The sequence below is a fragment of the Anarhichas minor genome, unplaced genomic scaffold, assembly GCF_050575085.1.
Source record: "Anarhichas minor isolate MPS153535 unplaced genomic scaffold, ASM5057508v1 ptg000007l, whole genome shotgun sequence".
NCBI classification, from domain to species: domain Eukaryota; kingdom Metazoa; phylum Chordata; class Actinopteri; order Perciformes; family Anarhichadidae; genus Anarhichas; species Anarhichas minor.
The window spans coordinates 18103638-18127604 of record NW_027466453.1 but is presented as its reverse complement, the minus strand read 5'-3'; the positions used below and the strand labels follow the sequence as shown (position 1 = coordinate 18127604).

General features: G+C 43.4%; 2 protein-coding genes across 5 annotated transcripts in view; one reads left to right on the top strand and one right to left on the bottom strand.

The window, feature by feature from the left end:
- dock6 (dedicator of cytokinesis 6) overlaps positions 1 to 16606 on the bottom strand; it is a 28033-nt gene extending 11427 nt beyond the window's left edge. The window contains exons 1-25 of one of the 4 annotated variants that reach the window (XR_012952912.1): positions 16391 to 16606; positions 14453 to 14540; positions 13043 to 13221; positions 12766 to 12834; positions 12498 to 12624; positions 11878 to 12090; positions 11092 to 11177; positions 10932 to 10998; positions 10528 to 10677; positions 10242 to 10322; positions 9836 to 9992; positions 9560 to 9690; positions 8829 to 8922; positions 8570 to 8732; positions 5877 to 5994; positions 5313 to 5383; positions 5084 to 5222; positions 4841 to 4942; positions 4659 to 4745; positions 3738 to 3969; positions 2931 to 3095; positions 2605 to 2777; positions 946 to 1153; positions 604 to 690; positions 30 to 125 (exon numbers count right to left, since the gene is read on the bottom strand). Coding sequence is in view for 3 of the 4 variants with exons in the window: in XM_076086363.1 (XP_075942478.1) it covers positions 30 to 125; positions 604 to 690; positions 1052 to 1153; positions 2605 to 2777; positions 2931 to 3095; positions 3738 to 3969; positions 4659 to 4745; positions 4841 to 4942; positions 5084 to 5222; positions 5313 to 5383; positions 5877 to 5994; positions 8570 to 8732; positions 8829 to 8922; positions 9560 to 9690; positions 9836 to 9992; positions 10242 to 10322; positions 10528 to 10677; positions 10932 to 10998; positions 11092 to 11177; positions 11878 to 12090; positions 12498 to 12624; positions 12766 to 12834; positions 13043 to 13221; positions 14453 to 14540; positions 16391 to 16440 (3027 nt within the window). In the remaining variant the exon portion in view is untranslated. Of the gene's footprint in view, positions 1 to 29; positions 126 to 603; positions 691 to 945; positions 1450 to 2604; positions 2778 to 2930; positions 3096 to 3737; positions 3970 to 4658; positions 4746 to 4840; positions 4943 to 5083; positions 5223 to 5312; positions 5384 to 5876; positions 5995 to 8569; positions 8733 to 8828; positions 8923 to 9559; positions 9691 to 9835; positions 9993 to 10241; positions 10323 to 10527; positions 10678 to 10931; positions 10999 to 11091; positions 11178 to 11877; positions 12091 to 12497; positions 12625 to 12765; positions 12835 to 13042; positions 13222 to 14452; positions 14541 to 16390 lie in introns of those variants that run through there. The other 3 variants (XM_076086363.1, XM_076086361.1, XM_076086362.1) reach the window with 3 other exon arrangements.
- Positions 6737 to 8004, top strand: angptl8 (angiopoietin like 8). Its single transcript, XM_076086633.1, has 4 exons — positions 6737 to 7048; positions 7478 to 7621; positions 7797 to 7907; positions 7987 to 8004. Exons 1-4 carry the CDS (start codon positions 6737 to 6739, stop codon positions 8002 to 8004), a joined length of 585 nt encoding a protein of 194 aa, XP_075942748.1.
- Positions 16607 to 23967: the final 7361 nt, after the last annotated feature.

The following is a 23967-nucleotide window of genomic DNA, read 5'->3' as shown; positions in this document are numbered from 1 at the left end:
TGAACATAAGTGTACAAAGACATACTCACCATAAGCTGGAAGAAGAACCAGGCCTGCTGCAGCGCCGCCTCCCTCACCGCACTGGTGCTGACTACCCACTGCAACGCCAGCTCCTCGTGGAGCAGCTACATGTCAACCAACACAGAGCTCACGTTAGCTTACACAAACCATTTCAGAAACTAGATGAACTATTAAGATTAAAGTGGGGTATGTTTGTTTGTTATTACAAGATATGAACTGTTACTATGATTTGTAAAAGATAACAATGAAACTGCTTGATAGTTACTCAACCCCTAATTCTAGTAAAGAAATGAAATAAAAAGCTATATTAAAATGATTCATAGTGATAGTAAAAATGTATTAGACTCATTGGTCAGTAAATCTGCATTAGATTGAGTCCTGATATCCCAAAAGAATATTAAATGTCAGTGTATCAACAAACAGAAATCACACCAGCTTACAGAAAGACAACTGTTCAAATGTCATGGTGGTTAGTTATTCATGACATGGAAAGCTGATGAACGTTAGGACATCAAAATGTGTTATGAAGTTGTTATGGAGAACGACACGTTTACAGTTTGTTACAGGAGACGTCAGCTTTACCTTCTTGGTAATCTGCCTTGTGGGAACTGAAAACAAGGCCACGCTGTCCAGAAAGGCAGACATGCGATTGCAGCTGCGGCCTTTTGCCTGACATGGAGTGGCGGTGAGGTGAACCCACAGAGATGAGGACAAAGTGATGTGAAAAAGGGATGAATGGAAATGGATGGTTGGCCAGAGAACTCTCTATGAACCCCAGGCAGAGATTACGTCTCTCAAACACAACAGATATGGTCTGTTAGTCAGCGGTGAGGTTGAATTGTGAAACTGACTGACAAGATGCAAAAGGTGTGACAGAGGAAAAAATGGCTGGCAGAGTGAGAGGCAGATGGAAACAGACAAAACCTTTGAGGACTGAGGGAGGAAAAGACCCACGAGAGTTGATCAGAGATGGTTCAGGGTGGAGGTGGTGAGGTAGTGAAGGTGAGGAGGTGGAGGAGGGATTTGGCACCTGCTTGAGCTCACAGCTGGAGTTGGGGTTTCGGCGTAGCACAGATCTGGAGCCCCCGGGGGCATAAGCAGAGTTTACCCAGGAGTGGGAGCGGTCAATACCCTGCCGTAAGCCACCGGAGACGCACACACAAACACACAGTACGGCAAGAGGCAAGGGCACAGTGAGTAAAGGGAAGGCAATTACCACACAAGATTATTTGAAGGATAAAACTGGGAAGAAACAAAAGTAAGGGAAATGGAGTGTAGAAAAGTGAAGCTGGAATCAGCAAAGGGGAGGACAAAGGAACTGAAGGAAACACAAAGGGACAGAGGCACAAAGCATAATTGAATCTTTGGACAGCAGCATCATTAACTGTTGGCCCAAAGTTATCGGTCAGCCTGAGCTTATTGAATCTGCTGTGAAGAGCCGAGACACAACAAATAACAGAATAAAAACAAAGTGGGAAAATGTCACACAGGGTACAATAAAAAAAAAAGACGGTTTCTTTTTCAATCTACCAGGATTATAAATGGAGTATAACAACCATTAATGCTAGACAAAATTAAATATGAGACAATTTGCAAATGATAATAATGCGCACGTTAAAAAACAAACTGCTATGAGGAAACAAGTCAGAGACAATACTTTATAGATTTCTCACAAAACATAAGAAATGCATCATTTTAAGAACTCTAAAAACTGAATATTAACAATTGAACTGCTTTCATGACTTTCAAAACAACTTTAACGTATGGCTGTAACAAATGTCTTTTCTTTACATTTGAAGCTTCTATTGAGGTTTCTGAATGAAGCTTTGAATGTTTATCATCACATTTTATCACCCGTAAAAAAGATTTCAAAAACAAACAAAATCCTCAATTTGAATAAAATTATTCTTTAGATTAAATGAGTTATTCTTCTTTTATTAAATCATCTTTCTTTAAATAATATAATTCGTCAGTGCATGCCTCCCACTGAGCGTGACGAGCGGTGGAGCAAACTATTGGTTCTGAAAGGCTGAACACCAACAAATATGGATTGAAGCAGAATATTTTTAATTGGATAAATGAATATTGTGAATTTCTATTTTCAATACATTTTGACTTTACAACGCTCCTCAGTTATTGGATATGTTTGGATCATACGAGTCGGAAGCATTCCTACGCAGCAACCTCCTGTCATCTAAACCTACGAATAGTATAAAACTATTTACTACCGAGCCTGAAAACGTTCTCTTCCCTTCACCTGTCTTTATCTGCTCCACCTGCGGAGAGGTTCAGCCCCGCCCTCGGTGAAACACCAGAGCAGAAGATATTAATAATCGCAGTGCACCGCTGCAGAATGAATATAGGAGAAACACTGATAAGTGTAGCCTAATCTTTATCTGCAGCAGACAGGACATGCAAAAAAAAAGCTGCACAGCATCCGAATGTCATGAATGACGCTTCAAACTATTTTGTACAGCCCTACTTTAAAGCTTTTCTAGAACTCCCCCCCACACACACTAACTACAGCAATAGTTGTATAGTTTTAATGAGAGTAAGACATTTTGAAAGACAGCTGCAGCTCACCTTGCTCCCTATGATCCTCTGCACCTCTTCATCAGGAGAAACCGGGGTGCTGGCCAAGTCCGGGTTGGAGTTGCTGATACTCTTGGAGCGGGACAGGTGGAGGCTGCTTGGCCGGACTGTTGTTCTCGATAAAGTGGCGTATTGCATAGGCATGTCGTAGGACTGCGTGCCAGCTTCTCGTGGAGATGGACGAATAGAAATGTCACATGGTGAAATAATAGCAAGTAAACATCCATGAGCCTGATGGAGTGAATGCCAGTGGTCCAGAGAAAGGCTCTCTTTCTGCTTCTCAGACACAGACGGCACCCTTCAGATCGGTGACTCACCTGTTGGGGGTATTGCAGGTTCGGCGGTTGGCAGGCGGAAGCAGTAGTGGATGTAGGACGCCAGCAGGTTGTTGCGGCCGTGTTGGTCCTGGTTCCCCTCCAGGTTCTTGTGGATCTGGTTGACCAATAAAGACATCGATTCGAAGGCAGCCCGGCCCAGGTTGACTGTGGATAAATCAAGAGTGAGAGCAGCAAAAGGCATGACTTAAAACTATGACTGGGAATCTTTTTTTTTATTAAATATCATTGTTAAAAATTGCATTGCATAATTGGAGACTGTAAATTTAAACTGGCATGATTTATATTACATATTAACCACAATGCCGACCAAAACATTTACACAATTTGATGTATTTATAAATAAGTATGATATTGCCACCTAGCATATCTGATGTTTTGTCTTGTGTGTCACTGAAGTTGAAAACAATAAAGATTGGGATGTACAGTAAGTAAATGAAACTGTTTTGTTGCTTAACTCATCATGAATATTATTATTAATTTCGACGCAGGCTTTCCCGCTCATTTCCCAGCAGCATGCAGCTACATCATGTGCCTCTCAGCTTGAGGACAGAGGTTAGATTTGCAGCCTTTAATTGTGCAAACACACAAACGTGTGTGTGAAACATTTGTCTGTTTCTACAATAATAGGCTGAAAATCAACCAGTGTGCTCCAGTCCTCTCTTTTCCCTTGGAATTAATATTAATCATCATCACGTTATCTCCTCAAATGATCAGAATTAGCATTTTATCCTTGCTCCGAGAAGAGCACTTCAGATCCCAAATGGCTGTCCTTCAGAACTCACTCACCGATTTGGCCCGCAATGACCGGCGGGTATATGATTAGCTGAATGAGCTTGTTGAGCAGCTGGTGCAGGAACTGGACACAGGTATCCAGCAGAGCCCCTCTCAGTGCAGCCATGCTGGCCTTCAGCTCCCCCTCCATGTTTGCCTCGGTAATGATGACGTCCTTCAGGCGGAAGGGGAAGGAGTACTCCTCCAGAACATACACTAGAGTGAAGAACTTATCCAGGTGGGGGTCCTAGAGTCAACAACAGAACACAGATGAAGTATCACTTGACCTGGGTGAATTTCAACGTTTCTATGACTTTCTGAATGAAAACTGTTATTTACATGTTACATGCATACACTGGTGGTGGTATGTGTAGGCCTACTGACTGTTGTAGTCGGTATCTCAAATCTCAGTAATTCACTCAAATCTATTTAATTCTCTGTCCAGAAAAACGTTATGATCATTTTTATTCACAATAGATGAAAACTATGAACGCTCAATCAATCAATCAATCAAGTTTTATTAATATAGCACCTTTCAAACAAATCAAATGCAATTCAAAGTGCTGTACGAATGATTGACAGTAAGAAAACAAGAGGAAGATGAGATGAAGAGAAACCAAAACAACAATTAAGAAAAATAAATCAATAAGTAACTAACTAACTACCTAACTAAATAAATACATAAACAAACTATAGCACTGAATAATACAATTTGTGTGAAATAAAATATATATTAATACTAAAACCATAGCATAAAACACATGAGACATTTACAATCTGACTTAATAATACAAACCATAAAATTCTAAAACACTACACTATTAATAGTAAATATGTTCAGAACCTGTCCCATTAACAGAAGCCTAACTCCAACATGGCTTTCAAAGGTGGGAGGAAGAAGCAGATGGAAAAGCAGAAGCTACAGTCTTTGTGTACCTGAGTATGAACCGAGGAGGCCGCCGTCACCTCGACATTGAACACCCCTTTGTGATTATCCACCCACTTCATGCCTGGGAGCTGAACCTGCCGCAGAGTGACATCCAACTCGGTTAACACATCACAAAGGAGTAGATAACGGCAGGCACACTGATAAACACAATCCCTTTAAACACACTCACGTCAGGGGTGAGTACAGAGTAGCTCGGCGGGGGCTTTTCCACCGAGACGGGCAAACTGAAGGAGCCGGTGCGTAGTCGGCCGTGCTGCATCAGAGGGATCCACTGCCGGCAGAGAGAGAGAGAGAGAGAGAGAGAGAGACACGCGATCGCTCACCAATGCCAACAAAACAGAAGGAGCTTATAAGACAAGTCGGTGTGTGGGTGGAAGCATTAAATGTGGGCCAGCTGAAGGAGACTACTCACGGTGTAGCCCACAGGGGTCTCCAGAGGAGTGTTCTGTTTGGGCTGGCAGCTGATGTGGAAGAAGGTGAACAGCAGATGGTGGTTGTCTGTCAGATTGGCAGGAATCCTCATTTTCATCTCCTCATAGAACTCGGGAGACCTTTTGAGTGAGGAGTTAAACACAATGTTTAAAGGGTGACACACAGTTGGACAGAGTCCACTGGAAGGGCAAGGAGTGATTGAGCCTTACTTGTTATGGTAGATGATGGGAGTGTACGCGTCTTGCATGAACTCGGCACAACTCGACTTCCCAAAGATGACCTGGTCAAACAGCAGAGTATTAATACAGTTCCGTGACAAACAGGAGGAAGTCCTTTGACATAATCATATCAATCATTCCTATTTGATCTGCATAGTTAAGAGTGGAGTTGGCTGTAACAGACTGCCGTGTATTTAACTGTTAACTGTAATAAACTACGCATGTGGACAAGAGGAGAAAAGGATTATATTGGAGAACTTTTTTAAGAAGTTTCTTTCGATGTTTTGACACTTTTTCTGCCTTGATGTCTGACCACTACATTGTTATCCACAAATGAGCAAACTACAAGAATATCCTTCACCATTTGGTATTCAATAAAAGAAATGAGAGATCATTAAACGGAGCTAGATGTTCCTTCCCTCTGTGCTCAACACTACACTCCCCTTTGAAGAAGTTCCGTCTTCCGAGAAGACGCCAGATATTATTTCACCGCCTCGAGCTGTTTTTGGTGACTGGAGTTTCTGGAGTCACTTGTTATGCTCGTCTGTGACTCACCGGCAAAGCCTGACTGGGGTCCTCTCCTGCCATGAACTGAACCTTCACAGCAATGTTCCTCACCGAGCCCTGACGACTGCTGAAGTTCAGACTTTGTGGGTAAACATAGAGCAGGTTTCTGAAAGGCAAAAGGATGCGAGGCACAGAATGAGAGAGAGAGAAAGATGACACGGGCAGAATAAGAAAACGCAGTTATTAATGGGTCAAAGGAACATTGCGTGTTGGATAATTGTACTTAAATCAGAATCATAACATATTAGTCGAAGGGAGACACTTTCACACCAAATATTTAGCTTGTAGTGTACCTGATAACCTACAAAAGCATTTAATCGACTTATTCTGAGAAAAGAAAGAGATAAAGATTGTCATGTTTGCAAATGGGAAAAGTGTGACACAGTATTTGGGTTGGCAAATGTCACGTCGACTCCCGTCCAAGGTAAACACTCGAGGTAACATTTGTTCATATTTTGAAAGATCTTAGTTTATCTGCTTGTCAAGAGGCAATGACAGACCACAAAATCTCTTTAAAATAACAGTAAATAATACACAGATGATAATAATATTACATTTTCTGTGTATGTATTGTTATGTCATATGTGTTTGTGTCCTAAAAGCTCAAATTAGTCTCTCAGGGGTTAAACTGCAAGGCGGGGTTACTGAGACTAAGGCCAAGGACAAGACCTGTGATCGAACGACAGCTGAGCTAATGTTTGACCATGCTATTGCATGTACACACCCAATATAAGGCGCACAGACCACCCTCCTAATTCATCATCCTGCTAACATCTGCGATAGACTAACACATATTATATTTTCCACTCTTCCTCATTTTTTTTTAAATTCTACATCAAACTGGTACGATGAAGATGGTCTGGGGCCTGTGGCTGCTTTGTTTGGCCGGGAGTTTAAGAGCGGTCCACGCAGGTCCGCTGAGGAAGACCGGCAAGACTGGAAACAAGGCTGCGCCTCAGGAAGAAGTCAGCGTGCTCATGTTTGGTGTCATACAGTTAAGCGAATCCCTCAACTATGTTTATGAAACCACTGAGGCCAAGATCGACAAAATCAGCCAGACTTTGAGGAGACTTGAGGGGACTCTCCAAGAGCTGGGGAGGGAGACTGAGCAGGCTGCGGAAGTGGAGAAACAGATTAAAGAAGTGATACAGCTGCTACAGGTAGGAAAACACAGAAATATGTAAACACCGGATTCCCCATGTGCTGTTCAATGGTTGTGTTACTATGAGAGATATATCCACTGAGAATTACAATCAAACTAACAGATCTAAGGAGGCACAGCCTGCAGGAGCAGAGCGAGATAGAGACAGTATGTCTTTGCAAACAACACAACAATGCCTACATGTGTAAACCCCGATGTATCTACTCTTGCATCTCACTCTTCTTCTTTAGTAGGACCTATAATCCTCATATGATTCTTCAATGTTTGTCCCTGATGTATATGGATGCATGTTGCTCTTTCATCTGAGATAAGAGAGTGAGAGTGTCATTAGAAAGCTGCGTGTCACACTGTGGGGCAGGCAGCTGCCAGCTGCACTGGGATCGTTGTTGGGGGAAGAGGATAATATGGGCAGATGCTCTTTTGACAGGCCCAGATGGCCAAGCAACAGGCTCAGACCAAGATGACTAAAGACTGGCTGGCCAGCATAGAGCAGGAAGAGGTGGAGCTGAAAACCAAAGTGACGAAGTTGGAGATGTATGTCAACACCAAGATGAGCATCAAAGAGCTGCAGGTACCAGAAAGCTGTCCCTGTATGGCTACAACTCAGAGATAGAAGAGACACTGTCACACCAGCCTGCCAATATTCACTTTTGGTTAAAGCAAAAGCACACAGAGTGGTTACATATTTGAACACCGGTCACTGATTTGTTGATAGGTTACTTTATTCACTATATTCCTGTTTTTAGGAGAGAGCAGAGGAGCAATCCAACATCGTGAGAGGTTTACAGTATTGGACCCAGTTCCAAAAAGACAATATTGAGACTCAGAATGAGAAGCTCTCCAAACTCCAGAAGATGGTAAGAAAATATCATGTACAGTTTTTAACTTTGAATGTTTTCATGTAATCCAATTTAGCGTTTCATTTCTCTCTTTCAGAGTGAAGCTATGACATAGTTCTACGATTCACCACTGAGGTCTCCGAGTCTCTGCAGCTCTGAATGAGATTCCAGCTGTAAAGTCACTGCACTCCCTTCCAACCCTGTGATGAATGCTATAGAGCTACTATATGGACAGAAAATATTTTTTTAGTAGTCTTATGATTATGTCCTTGTTGTTGTGGCTCTCGTCTTATATTTGTCTTGGCTTTGATATACTAACTAAGTAAGCTTTGTTTTTCAAGAGAGCCATTTAAATAAAGATGTTAAATTATTTAAGATTTTAAAGATGTGTAATATGTAAATATATATATTTAAAAAAAACAAAGATAATGGCTTGTTTTTTGTATTTATACATTTTACAATTTACTTAAAACTGCAGACTAAAGTGAGAGCAGAACAACAAATCAATGTGCAAATAAACACAGGAAGCCATGCATGCAATGAAGGGGTGAATGTTCTATGGGTCAACTTACACAGTATGTGCATACACGTGTGTGTGTGTGTGTGTGTGTGTGTGTGTGTGTGTGTGTGTGTGTGTGTGTGTGTGTGTGTGTGTGTGTGAGAGATATGGGATCACTCACCTGTAGGTGGTGTGCGGCGTGTAAACGTAGCGAGCAGGGAACTCCAGCACGTCTTTGGTTGGGCGAACACGCAGGTCGGGGTAAGGCTTCACGTGAAGCAGCTCTGGGGACAAACAGTAATGAGGCGAGTCCGGAGCTGGAGAGATGTCGATCTTTAACTGGGCTGAGAGACAAAATCACAAATCACCCATTAAAACTTATACATGAATAAAAACACTTTCACACAAATATCCCGACCATGTGAGCGCACGGTGTTTACCCGTGACAGGCCTCAGTCGTCGCAGAACAGAGGACGGTCTGCGCATATCTGCCAGGTACTTGTAGAGGTCCTCATCGCTCAGTCTGTCCCCCTCCTTCATGGACACAAACAGCAGACCAGAGCTTGTTTTTGGTATTATTATAAAAGTCTCATTGTGACTTAGCTGTTACTTCTAAAATACACAGTGCTGTACTAAAATAGCCATGTTTTCATTCAATTGTCAAGCGAATTTTAAGTGAACCTGACAAAATGTAAATTGGGCTCGTTTCCATCAGCTAGTTTGAAGGCAAATAAACTTAGTTTGGTCCGAGGTCTGCGCTAAAAGCACCTGGCTGTAATCCAGCAGTAAACAGAGTGGAAGAAGTAGGGCATGTGAACCTGAATCAAAACAAGTCGCCTGAGCCACCTAACCCATGTATGAGACATTCAGGGACTTCTTTCACTTGGGTAAGTTTGAATTGTTCTTTCATGTCAGCTAGTATCGGCCACGTTAATGCTGTCCGGAGACAAACACAGGTATTTGCGTGTTATGGGAATATCCGCGACACCGCTTGGCAGCAGAAACAGCACATCAGTCATTTACCTCAGAATTTATTCAGCAAAGGCAGTTTCACAATCCATTTAGAGCAACGACTCTATTTTCACAAAGGCAAAACCTCAAGAGAGCAGGAATGCTTTTCAGTGCTAATAAATAATAAAACTACCAAATGAGTCGTAAGACAGAGTCTGACCTGTTTAAAGAAGTTGGTGACGGTCAACGTTGCTGGACGGAAAGTGGCAAAGTTACACATCTCATCCCCAACACTCATCCGCTCAAACCCCTTCTTCTTCCTCTCATTCCACGTTCCATGACCTTTTCGCTCTGGCAGGAAGAGAATTCATATCATATATTAGCGAGACATGTGCATGACTGTTACTTTTTTCATCACTGTAACTAGTTGAATGCTCTCTGTACATGCATGTGTGACACTGTGTAGAATTGAGGAGGCGTTTGAAGTCAGCAGTACCAGAGTCAGAGTCAGGGTCCGACCGATCCAGACCTCCCACACTGCTGACGATGTTGAGAAGGTGAATGGCCGTCCAGGCAAAAGGCATGCGAAAATAGCCAAGACGACTGCATGACTGCTCCGCCTGCAGACGCAGCTTCTCCAGCTTCTCCTTGTGCTGAGGCAAGACGAAGAGCAGGCAAGATTTAAAAAAAAAAAAAAAAAAAAAAGTTAAAATATTTTAAAAAGGCTTAAAATATCTGCAGTGGCCAACAGAGTTGACCTGCTCCAGACGATGGTAAATATTGCAGCTACCCAGAAAGAATTGAGCAATGCTTGTCACGAGACAGTAAAAGGGCCCTACGTGCATGTTGGGCACCGGTCCCGGGCATTGCAACAGTTTAAAGCACATGTTTGGCTCCATTACCTTGGAGGAATCAGACTCTTTCATGACCATGTAGGGTTCACAGCATTCTCCAATGTCTCCTTGTTGAAGGACTTTCTCAAGCTGAAATGCATGCACACTATTGTCAATACATTAAAGCACATCTTTTATCACATACTAATAACTAAACTGATTTTTTTGAAATCTGCAAATAAATATATAATTAATTAATAAATTAAAATGGCAAATAAAAGGGCAAGTGAACTTCTTTAGGAGCAAACCAAATTTCATTTGAATTCTTCTGAGTAAAAGTGGGTTCTCTCAGTACCTTAATGACTAAGAAGATGTCAGCAGAAGGGTACGTGATGGAGAAAATGGCAGAACGTGCCAACGTGGAAATGGCCATGTGAGGCGTGTGGGGTTTAAGCAGCCCTTTCATCTGATCCGAGTTCAGGTCAAAGTAGAAATTCTCAGAGATCTGTCGGAGGGAAGATTGAGATAAGGGGGAAACAGCAGAGGAAAGATGATAATGGAGATGTACCTCAAGGGATTTGAATTCAGTTTTAACTCAGTGATCTAAACCGCAAGACCACTTCGACCTTTTTGAGACAAGGGAAATTAAATTAGTTAAGCATGAGCTCAGCATTACGTAAGCGGTTTCACGGAGTGGTCATTGGAAGAATACTAATTTTATTAAATAAAAAAATGATCTGCTGGAACAAAAGAAAATACCTTTTTCTTCTCCTTGACATCATACAGAGCAAGTGTTCCAAATATTGGCTCAATTTCTATTTCAAACCTGAAAAACATAAAAAAAATAAAGGATGTTTCTAATAATAAATCACAGCGTTAAGACTTAAAAGTCAGTTATTATATTCCAAATGTTACTCACTTCAGAGACAGACACTTGACCATGATTCTCTGGCCAGAGTGTTCCTTGGGCACTTCAGGGACAGAGCATCTCTCTACTGCTTCATCCTGACACACACACACACACACACACACACACACACACACACACACACACACACACACACACACACACACACACACACACACACACACACACACACACACACACACACACACACACACACACACACACACACACACACACACACACACACACACACACATAACATTTACACAGATGTCATGACAACATAGCGGCAGAGAGAGACAGTGTGTACTCAGTTATAAAGGAGCGAGAGAGGGAGCACATAGAGGACCGTAGATGTAGAAAGGTTCAGACATTCACTTTCAGGGAACATTCAATAGTGTTACCCTGAGCTGAACAAATGGCAACTACATCTACAACCGAGTGTTCTCTGAGATTAAGTTAATCTGTTGTTAAAAGCATTTCAGTTAGTAGATGAAGGTTTAGACAATCACCTCGCTCATTAAATATGTGGCCTGTGATCAAGAGTCAGAAGGATACTTATTTATATGATAAAGTCAGTTTTTTTACTTTAAAAAGGGATAGTTCGGGTGTTTACGGTACTTATCTGTAGTCTGTGTGTTACTGTGTCACTTTGGTGAATCAGAACTAACCCTAACAAAAAAGCTAATACACCGTTCTATGGATACCTCATAAAACCCCACTTTAAAAATCTCAAACTACCCCTGAGACAAAGCCTGCTCCACAACAGAGGCAGCTGCAGGACGGTTCACCACAAACCTCATCGGGGGCCGGGTACAGGCCCAGCAGGTCACTGGGGCGCCCCTGCAGGCGTGCCTCGGTATTGCGGCGGTCCATGTCCTCTGCAGCTGCACGTTCCAGCACAGACGGCAGCAGAGCGTCCGGGGAGGAGTTCTTCAGGTCAAAGATACTGGAGGCCCAGCTGCCCCGAGGGGTCTCGTCAAGGCTGACCGACCGGCGCTTTGCGTCATCCTGAAGCACAGAAGAGTGAGACGGAGAGTGAGATCATGCGTTTACTTTCCCTTCCAGAGGAAGATGTCACCTTTAAGTGCTCACTGCAGATGTTTTAGAAACACAAGGACAATATGATACAGATCCCATTACCTTATTACCCTTTGAATATGACTCATATAGAGACTGTGTAATGGATAATGGGCAAGGTATATCCATTTATCATTCTCCACATGATCAACTCGCTGAGCAGAACTCATACCGTCTTCCCCTTCATAAGGAGACACAAGCTTCATTTGCTGCTTATTCTCCACGTGTCTTTGTCCAGGTATTAAATGATGACGAAGCCTCTAAGCTTTCACTCGTGGCCACACTGTTTGTACAGTAGATTGGTTTAATGAACCCTGAGTCCTTTGACCATCAGCTACCTGGTCGTCCTGGCGCTCGGCAGCAGCAACCTCATCCAGCTCAAAGGTCTGTTTGACCAGCCCGCGCCGCCTCTCCCTCTGTCGCTCAGAGTTGTGAGGGGTGTATGTGGTGCTGTAGCGCTGATATCTACAGAAAATCAGAAAAAGAAGGTTGGCCCAGTGATAATGTAACTGTCAATCACATGAACAGTGAACAGGGAAAAGTGGTGCACATTTTTAAAAACAGACGGAACATGTACTGTAGGTTAATTCAGCTGCCACCACTTACTTTCTTTGAATGACGAGCCAGTCATCTGTGTAGACTGCCAAGGCATCTCTCACTCTGGGATCCAGGGAGCTACATAGAGAAACGCATGAATAATTGAGCAAAGCATGCTTTTAATATTTATGTTCGTTCAGCGTCGCACAGAGAAAGGCTTTGTTCCTATCTGGAGTGATGTCTGTCCTCCATTAGTGGCATTAATCCTCTGTGCGTGTGGTAGTGTACACGGAGGGACGTGTGTTACAGTGTGAGGGTTGTGTCGGCCATTAGCAGCTGGACTCACTCGTCCTCCTCGGGCAGCGGAGGCTCCAGTGTAGTGCACTCTTTGTCCAGCGGGAGGAGCTCCAGGTCGTCCTGGGGGAACTCCACGAGCTGTCTGAGCGGGCCGGGCTCCACCCCAGGAGCGTGACTGCTCACATACTCCTCAAAGTCCACCGGCTCAGCCACCTCCGTCAGGGGCAACTGTCAATCAACATTAGACTATTAAGCACCAATAACTATGACACGGCCATAACGACACATCCGTATCTGATCAGGAGGATCAGAAGGACTTACGAGGTGCAGGGAAAGGAGGCAGGATGCCATGAGGATAGACAGATACAGGATACTAGACATTTATACACCATACAAAACACAGAAAATAGATGAATCATTAGCATAATATGTCCTCTTTGAGAGGACTTCCTGCACAATGTACACATTCACAAGATGTTAAAGCATAAGTTTGATGTTGAATTTGAATTAGGTGTTGCTATATATCATCATTAGCGATAACTGATGTTTCAAAATTAAATATTGACATGTTATAATATTATAATAGTGTAAATACTCCAGCACCTCTTAAATCAGGCTTTTGTACAGTTATGGCGACACACTCTCTCTCCACTTCCCTACACTTGTACTTTGAGTGTAATTCATTTGCCAAAAAAAAAAAAAAAAAGTCAAAATGCATAATAAACTAAGTTAAAGATGAGTTTTACTGATAGCATTATCATTAACTTAGATACGTGAATTCTGTTGTTGAGACAATCTTGTCCATCTGTTATCTTGACAGCTCTCTGTTGTTCCACTTTTCAGTTCCCAGTTCTTTAAATCTGGATGCACGTACTTTCCTTTATGTTACAGTAGACAAATCTGCCACAGACATGACTGCTAGCAGTCACTTACCAAATGTAAAGCCACTTAGTGTTTAAATAAATTATAGTTGAATACATTATCTTAGCTATATTAGCCTAAAACCCATTTTCACTCATCTCTCTTCTGGAGATATATGAATATCTAGACTGCCCTGAGTTAACAGTCTATGTCTGGTTTCTTGTTCAGTGGAGTCCATAAAGTATTCTTTAACTTCTGCTGAACTACTTCAAAACTCCCCGGTCATCCGTGTAGCGGGACAACAGAGATTTTCCAAAACAACGCGTCTTATGTAACTACCCCCGTACTCTAGTTTGGATGAGCAGCCAAGCAGAAAGCCTGCCTGGCTGTTAAACAACACAGGTGAGCGAGAGCAGGAATATCATGTTTCAAAAGCTCCTCCCCCCATGCCTGCTGCCAACACTAATTAAAAGTACACTCATTTGCACTTATACAATCTAAACTTAAACCTAGCTCACAAAGTTACACCCATCACCTTCTGAGTTTGCTAACTGGAGCTTTAGAGCTACTGTGGCAGGTTAAACACACGGTGACTCACAGGCTGGTGTGCGCCTCCTCGTTTCTTGGTCAGCTGAGGAGAGCCATAGTCTCTGGACACTTGTTTTCTGACCTCTGCAGCTACCGTCCTGAGCAGGAGAAGGAAATCAAAAGGGTTGTCAGCTAGTTAACAGAGAACAAAGGCACAAGTTTTTTTACACAAATTAGCATCAATACAAATATTTTCAAACGTATGCTGCTCATTTAATTTCTTCAGATGTTGTGTGTAAACTGCAAAGCAGAAGTTTGCAGCTTCTGGTACTAGTAGCGATGCTGAAGGCCAGCAGCTGTTCTGAATGACAGAGAGGTGGCGAGCTGGCTCCAGGGAGCAGGCACAGAGCCAGAGCTCTGTCCACGGCCTTCGTGGACTAACGGCAAACGGGAGGCTTAAAGAGAGAAGACAAAGCGGGGGAAAACAATCCTCTCACAGAGACAGCAGGCAGCTGCTCCTCTACAACCGCAAAATGTCTGTTTCTCTCATATACACAGCTGCAAAGGCTTCAACGTTTCCCCAAACCGTGGTCCTCGTGATTACATGGCTTACGGTTCATGCCTCGGTGCCATCGATACACATGGACTGTAAGGCAGCAAAGAGGAGCTATGACCTCGGCTCCTTTCTCCAAGGAATAGCAAGACTTCCCGATGATGACGAAACGGCATTTCTTTGCATGTTTCTACATCCACAAAAGACGTGGAAACACTTTCTGTAGCCTTCAATCTAAAACAGGAAAAAGGAAAGCCATCGACTGCGAGGGCAATAACCAGAACAACCCTTCCCTCCCTTTCCTGCATCCGGCACTAAACAATGGTCTGGGTCCCACGAAGGAGAGGACAGACGGGACTTGGGGAATGCAGTGGGAGACTGTTCGATGGAGCGAATATCTCTAAAGGATATGTTATTGACGGGCATATAAACAAAGTTATCAATACTGTAATATACAAAAGCAGCTTGTGACGGAGCCTGGTGCAAAGTTTAGAATAACCTCTGTACTGACATGATTTCAGCAAGGTTTTCACTGGGGTGAGAAAATATTCACCTGCAGGTCAATGATGAGAATCTGTCATCACGTTAGTTATCTGGAGAAGCTTTCTGATACTGTAAGGCTACGCTGCTCCTTTCTAACCGACATTAACTGGGTGATTTGGTGCCAAAATGTAAAGCACAAACAGGCACAACCCTGGACAAATTAACAGTTTGGAGGATCCCCATTTATAGAAAAATATATATAAATCTATTGCAGCAAGGGAAGGCCCTTGGCTCTCACACTAGTGTTGTTAAGGCATGCTATTCAAAGAGCCAGTTGACAGATGTGACATGCCTGTTAGATTTTTCCTGGAATCTGATCAATTATTCAGTAGAATAAGACATAGTAGATTAGAGTGTATGCAGTGATAGGCTACCAACGGTATACCTCTGCATGAAGAGGGAAAACCAGTTTACAACATGTGGAAACAGGTTGCTACAATGCTGCGAGGCGTTCACACGACTCAAGAACAAAACATAACAGTAAATGTCACTTTGTTACATTTTTTTTTTTACGAGTAAAGCATTTCGCTCGGTGTTACTATGCTCAGTAACTCCAAACGGACTGGTCTGGGTCATTGGATTAGCCCTCAGTTTGATAATGATATCCTTCAGTAGCTCAATCATTGTTGATGACAAAGCTCTTACGATGCTACGTTAACGTATACACTAAACAGGCTACTGAAGTCTTCAAAGAGCCGAGGACCACTAACAATAGCGCACACTGCTCCACTAAACATTACTTTCACGACAGGGAGGTTCAGCTGTGATTAGACCGACCGGTTTATGATCAGTGGTACATTTTAAATCCTAGCATACTGTGCTATGTGAGCCGTGTGTCCAGCGGGTCACTCTCACGCACAGCGAGCGGCACAACTGTGGCTGTTAAGACGATAACTTCTGTTGCGGTCTCACCGGTTGATTTTATGAGCAAACGCCCTCCTCTCGCTCGCTGTAGATGTCATTTCTTGTCCCCATGTACAGAAGCTCTTCGAAGTAAAACTGAAAGACCGCTTCTTCTCCTCCAAGTCCCGTCTTGTTTGGGGATGCGGTCTCTCTCAGACTGCTTCCTTCTCCACGCTAGGACTGGGCATGGATCCCTCCTTGTTCCTCCTAGCGGATAGGAGCTGAACCGCGACCGTTAGCATCAAGTCCGCCATGGTCTATGTACTATATCCGGTTACGCTTCAAAATAAAATACAAATAAAACCCAATTTGCTTTTATTTCAAGTTCTCTATTAAGTAATGCGGAATAACATGACACTCGTTTCATAGCATGTATGTCAGAGCTTCTTTTAATAGAAATGTAGCTATTTCAAATGAGCGTATTGATGTAGTTCGCTGTCAGAGCGCAGTGGAAGTCTGTACTTTAATTCCGGTCTTATTATTCTTCCCTACTATTTGTACAGCTAGCGGTAGTTGGCTAGTATCAACCATCTGTCCATGAAGTAAACTCACCCGACCGGTTCACAGCATATCCTCCTCAGTTTAGGGTTTCACTGGTTTCATTTCTGTATAAAATGTAGGAAGCAGGACAAAGAAGTTCCAAGCCCGACGTTACTCTCTCAATGGCCTGCTTTAGAGGGGACTTCTTTACTTTGGCAACATGACGTTGACACAACTGTCAAACTCTCAGAATGAAATTTGCGTGGAACAATATTTGATATTTCCCTTTTCTTTCCTTAGCTCACAAGGACGGTCATACATCTAATCTCACCAGAAAACGAAAGCACAAGAGCAGCATCTAGGGGACTGCTTGCACCACATAATGTCTGTACGGAGAGCTCACCAGCAGGTGGGGCTGTTTACCATGATTGGAGAAGAAAGAAAGCCTTGCCACATCAGGGATTGTTTAAGATTCAGTCCTCAAATTTGACCTCTACAAGGAGATGAGAAATAGCTACAGCTTTGTTTACTGGCCTACTGCCTCACAGTAACTGAAAGTCAGATTAATAAGACGAATGATATGAAATGTTTCTTACAGTTATAAAACAAGTAGCCATGAAACAGGATTCTGGATTCTTTATTGTGGGTAAAATAAATGTCAGAAACATTATATTTGACAGGCCCTTTCTCTGTCTGCTTGTGCAAATGAGGAATGACATTGTCAGTGAGTCTTCCCACTAATGGAGGACTCGTCAGTCTATTGTAATGACAGGTCTACGTCTACACACCCCTCCTCCCTGCCTGCAATCACTCCAACCCCCCATGCCTACTATGAGGAATTCATATAGCAATACTCGCTGCAGCAGCCCTCCCCCCTGCTGCTCACTCCTTCTACCCCACAGTCCTATTCAGCACCCTGGAGAGCCACTGCAGGTACTCAGGCCGTCCTCTGTGAGATGGCTGATGAATGGCATGAATTGTATAGGAGGGATGTGAAAAATGGAAAGAGGGGAGACGGAGGCAAAAATTATCCTTGCGTGACAGAGGCTCGGCTGTAGCCGAGCAAGGACAGACGTCTTGGGGTTATATGTTTATGCATGGAGCAGCAGTCAGAGCAGCATCAGAGTTCGTAGCAGGCATGAGTCTGGTCCATAGACACAGTAAATGAAAATAAATGAAGCTCACGCTCTCCATCCTTCACGCACGCTTCCAACACAATAACAAAACTCAGCTTTTCCCCCCCTCTGCTGCTCCAAGGTTCAGCAAATTCCGAGTTACTGTAGAATGGTGCAGTCCATAAATTGTTTATTAAATATAATACAATATTGTTCTTCTCCAGGCATTCATATGTACATATAGCTGCTAAACTAGCATGAATAAATATATTCCTAAAGATTCCCCGTGAACATTTCAGTGTGAATTCATTGAGTAGATATGTTTGTGTGACATTGCAGTGTCCTTGAATGGCTGGTAAACCCACCTATAAGTGGGCTGAACCCATGATTGCTTTATCCTTCCGTCTGCACCTTCCCTGCCTGCTTCCTTGCTTTTCTGTTCATGGAAGGCTTTCAATTCCTAGATCGGCACTATTGTTTGAGCGCCCAGCCCCCACGGCAGCGAGAGCCCCCACCACCACCACCATCACTGCTGTGTTACCAAAGAACAAAAGAGAGAGTGTCAGACACCACCCACTAGATCTCTTTCACACAAGAGCCCCCACCTCAGTTCCAGATGGGGTTGCCTTTTTTCAGGGTTTCTCTCAACCCCAAGAGTCCTCCAAAATGGAGGCCCCCCCCCCTGCAGGAGCCCACTACTCAGCTGCTCGTCATCCACCTGCTCCGCCGCCACACGCCCGTGGCCAGGGCACGTCCCCCTTCTATCCCACCCCACCAGGGAGTCCTATTAAAATCATTAACCACTTTCTTACTGGGGTTTGCTTCCAGGACATTACTCTGCCAGCAGTAAAAAACTTTAACAACATTAACTCATAAAAAAGAAGGAAAGACCCACAATCTATCTTTGAGAAAAACAATTACCCAACAATGGAAAATATACACATGGAACAACTTTAAAATAGATAAATAGCGATGGTTTTTGCAACACTAAGTTAAAAAAGATTGCAGAGTTCGCTCTAGCTCTTCTTAGTTCAGCTGCTCTTCCAGCAGGATGGAGGAATTACACAAGACTGAATATTGCAATCAATGATGCTGATTGTAATCGGTGTCCTGTGGTGGTTCTTGTCCTATACAACGGGCAGGCAGATGCTCATTTGTTAGTTTCTCTCAAAGCATCAACATGTAGCATCTTCAGGAGAATTTCTGCTTCGACCTCCACCCCAGTCTTGACCTTTCCCCTCCGGGGACAGAGAGTGAGGTGTAGCACTAGGATACATCTGCCACAAGACAGCTGTTACGTCTCCAAATGGTGATCCTACAGTCAGGGTTTGGGGGCAGGGGGGGCTCAGAATAATTATTGCTGAATCACTAAAACTGCTTAATTTTTACAAAACACACAAACCTACACTTCTTGGTATTAACATCTTCTCTGGACACAAAACAGTATATTGAGCTAATCAGACAGAAACAAATCTGTAGCAGTTCTTTGCCTATTAACTGATCAACTGTAAAGAATCAACTGAATGTATCTTGTACAGCAACATATAAGGCTCAGCCACCACTATGCACAGCCACACTTTCTCCTCTGCCTACATTACATGCATGGTTGCATGCTACGCTGTCACTCACTAATCAAGATTTATGGAAATATTCCCTTCCAGCTCCACTCAGTGCAGTGCACATAGCACACTGCTATTAATGTGCTCCATGTTGGAGTATATGCAGATATATGCATATGTTTATGAGTTCTTCACAGCACTTGCTTTAGACTTTTTACAGGTTCTGTGCTGCAGGAAACGACTAAACCCCCATCACCACTTCCACCACCCCCATCTCACCACCATCATCCAGTCCCTAAGGGTTCAAGCACCCAAATCAATTGAAAGAAAGAGGAGTGCACTGTGGTCCTCCCCCTACATCTGTCAGGGAGGGAAAGCAGGAGGGGCCGCACTCACGGGCCGTACAGGGGAACAATATCACTCCATCTGTCACAAACCGTTTCATCTCTGATGGGATAAAATATAGCTCAGAAATACATCCACCTCTATATCATCTATGTATTAGCTTTCTGGTGCCCAAGCCTCTATTCCCAGAAGCATATGCAGTGGCTTTTTGTCTCATATTACTTTCCTCCCACCAGCCAGCACTCTCCAACCACCTTGCAAATTATGCTTTTAAGCCAAACGGCATGCTAAAAGAAATTATTCCACTTTACACAGTGAACCAGTTAATGAAAATGGAACACTACCAAGTAACTCAATTTGCATGTAAAAAGTTCCAGAATGAATGTGCAGAGCAGCGAAGCTGAAAGCGTAATGAAAGAGACAGCACATATTGTATTTGGAGGAAATACTGAAAAAAAAGCAAGATGCAATCTGCTAATAACCAGAGAGCTCTTTCATATTTAAATGGTGCTGCTGCTGTGTTCAGAGGATGGGTGTGGCCCGTTGATTCTTCTTGCCTTCTGAGCTGTCGCGGCTTTGTGACGTCCACAATCCCATTTGCTCTATCAAATTATGCTATCGGGCTGGCCACCGTTCAGTGCCGAGGACAAAATGACAACCCCCGACAATACCTATCAAAGTCGACAGACCTCTACACTGATCTCCGACAAAACACGGTACTGTAGCCCAGTGATCCGGTAAGCTGGAAGAACAGCACAAAATGGCCTGGCTGTCTACCGGAGGGAGGAACGAAAAACTAGAACCCATATCCCCAAGAGCCATCATGCATCTCTCTCAGCAGCAGGTAGAGCTGCAATCTCAGTCATTCATATTTAATTCCACAAGAGTTTCCGGCTAGACTAATGTGCTATTGATTTCAAGTCTCCTGTTCCAGAAACAGGGGAGGCCATGATGGGGAGAGAGCTGGACTACAGGGAGTGAGAGCAAGAGATTGAAAGAGGAGAGGAGGATGAAGATGGAGGGAGGGGGAATAGAGTGCAATGGCTAAACCAATGAGTTTCTCGAAGAAACATTCTCATATTCCATTTAGACAGCCAGCGTTATCTATCTCATAATCTACTCTTTCTCCGTCGAGTAAATACAAAACAAATGCTACATAAAGGCACAAGGTCCACACTTCAGGTTGAAGAAGGAACTGTGTTTTATATTATTTATTATCGGGACATTTAAACAGCTCATGAAGATGAACACAGCTCAGCCTAACGAGGCCGGCGTACTTGTATCTCTTCTATCCGTTGTCTGTCACTTGTGTGTTTTGTTCAGCAGGAAAAGGAGTGATAAAAAAACAAAGAGAACGTCTAAGAGCTTTGTGTATTTAAGGTCGCTCCCTAGATACCAACTCAGACAGGACAAAATTAAAGATTAATAACCATGGTTTTCAGTTAAACGTGGTGTCTGTGAAGGTTAGTCCTGCTTCACCCAACCTCAAAGCCACGTGAACATTCACACACACACACACACACACACACACACACACACACACACACACACACACACACACACACATGATGTTATGATTAAGACGTATTAATATATACCGGCGCCTCAATTTTTTCTTAAGACAAATAATAAGAATGTGGCACATAAACATTGCCTGAAGAGGTCAAACATATCACACACTGCTCTGAATTCATGCAAACAAAAGACTGATAACGTTTCACCGAGAATTAAACAGGCACATGGAAAGCAGAATATAATCCATAAATAAAAAGATGACAAGAGCGTCTACTTCAGAGACTTCCTCCCACCAGCCTGTCTACTCTAATAATAGCCCAGAGACAACACATCCAGACACACAGAGGAAGAGGAAGATATAAGAGAAGAGAGAGACGGAGAGAAAGTGCAAGAGTGAACCCATGAGGGAGACCACGAGAAAATCGCCAAATAATACATAAAGGGTTGAATTAGGCCAGTTGCCATTATCAACAAATGTCCTTTTAAAAAGAGGCTAATTTAATTTTGGATCCTTTCCTGAAAGCAATAACTGCTCCACTGCTGCTGCCACAAAACCCTGAATTGCCAAGAGCCAAGCCTAGTGGAGAGACCACTGAATTAACCAGAACCTGAGGCTGAATCATCCTCCCCATCCCCCAGACACACTGTCATAGTGTCACTCTCTCTCCCCCCTCTCTGCCTCACACACACAAGGCCACTACCTTACCGCAGGGCAATGGCAACAGGCATTCATTTTGACGTAATACTACACAAGAATAAAAGAGATGAGAAACTGAAGAGGCTAGGCTAGGGAATTCAGACCTAAAGGGCTTTTAGTGATTTACAAAGTTCAGTATTTACTATCTAGAGTTCAAACACATAATGAATTTATAATTCACATGCTGTACTACTGGCATATTCTTGCAGTTCTGGTAACGCTGAGGAGATAAAACACTATTTAAAATGCTCCATACGCAAGTCTCTGCTCCTTTTACTGTATTTGCTGCGTTGTATGTTTCGTCTGTGGGCTGATGAACTTCAAAATCTCTAAACTGATTCTGTAAATGCTTCGAGTTAATCCCTTTTGGCACCAAGGAGCATTCCATGATATGCTAAGAGAATAGGACCGCTGCAACAAGACGCCTAATGACCACTAGGGGAGGAACCCTTAACAATAAGAAAATAATCAGTAGAATGACAAAAAGGCTTTTAAGCAAAACCAATTCTTGATTCTTTGATTCAGTAATGTACAATAGGTGCTTTAAATGCCCTCTTACCCACGGGGAGGATTCAGCTGCCGTGCAACGAACCAGGGCTCTAATGAGGGGCCACAATTAAGCCTATTTATTCACATTAAGTGTGAACCGTAAGTGGGGCTGCAGTCAGTCGATGGACCTGGGTGCTTTTGTGTTACAAGAGCCGCTTTTATTCAGCAAACAAAGACGGAAAAAACACAAGCACCTAATGACCAAATCTCTTCTCAGAGACGGCAGAAACACACACTCACACATAGACACGCACATACTCGTCCTCCCTCTCTGACAAACTGACTCAAAGGCTCCAACGCAACCAGGCTGAGTTGAGTCACTGCTTGACAGAACGGTGGGGGCGGGGTTAAGACAGACTGACAGTGGGGCTCCATCTCTATCCTCTTATTAACGCTTAACGAGTGCTTTCCTCATGCAATATTCATCTCCGCTAATATCATCCAAGCTCTGAGCCGAGCCTGCTACTTATGTAAGGCAATTATGTAAAATATCAGACAGGGCCCATGTTCAGAATCTGACTGGAAGAGAGCTGCAGGACAATGACAGAGAAAGAGGGGGTATGCAAGAGTGACTGAAGGTGGGAGAAACAATAAGAGGCATACAGTACGAGGAGATGAGTTACTCGCATGCCCTGTGCTATGTCTTCATCTGAGCACAGACAACATCCATATCCTTCAAAGGCAAGTGGTCAGTGGCATTAATGCAAACACTTCCCTCCCTCGTACCATCACTCCCTAAAGCCAGAGATGTCTGAGGACTCTTCAAGGTCAGTTAGGGAGAGCAAAGCAGAGGAAGTGATTGTTGTTGCAGGAGGACTCACATCAGAACCACTTGTCCACGCATGGACAGATACAAAAATAAAAAACAGGAGACATTAGTTCGATGAAACCTCCCATCACCATCTCACATCCTCACATGACCAGAAACCCAAGACTCATACACAAATAAACAAACATACACTGATTTGCGCACACTTGCACGCACACCCACCCCCCTCAGGTCAAGACCCTATGGGGGTCTGCACAGAAATAGGTCATTTGTCACACATGATGTCCCGGGGCAGGGGATGCATTATAGATGAGCCCAAACAGCATGTCTCAGTGAGCACTCACCACACAGGAGGGAGCAGCAGGAGGTGGGCAGAGAGGGATGAGAACTCCTCAGGAAGGGGATTCATAGATGTCATAAAGTAAGACAAAATCACTGCTGGCCACATTTCTGTTCATGAAGCAAAGAGAAGAGACCATTCAACCCTCCCTGGTCCCAGCTACAACCGTACCTTTCTCAACTTTTCACTGAATAGACGGGAATTAATTCAGGGGGCA

Excerpts from the sequence above, each read along its gene's own strand:
- angptl8 (XM_076086633.1), top strand. The coding sequence starts at position 6,737 with ATGAAGATGGTCTGGGGCCTGTGGCTGCTTTGTTTGGCCGGGAGTTTA. Across the intron at positions 7,049-7,477 it reads AAGTGATACAGCTGCTACAG|GCCCAGATGGCCAAGCAACA; the intron begins GTAGGAAAACAC and ends CTCTTTTGACAG. Across the intron at positions 7,622-7,796 it reads TGAGCATCAAAGAGCTGCAG|GAGAGAGCAGAGGAGCAATC; the intron begins GTACCAGAAAGC and ends TCCTGTTTTTAG.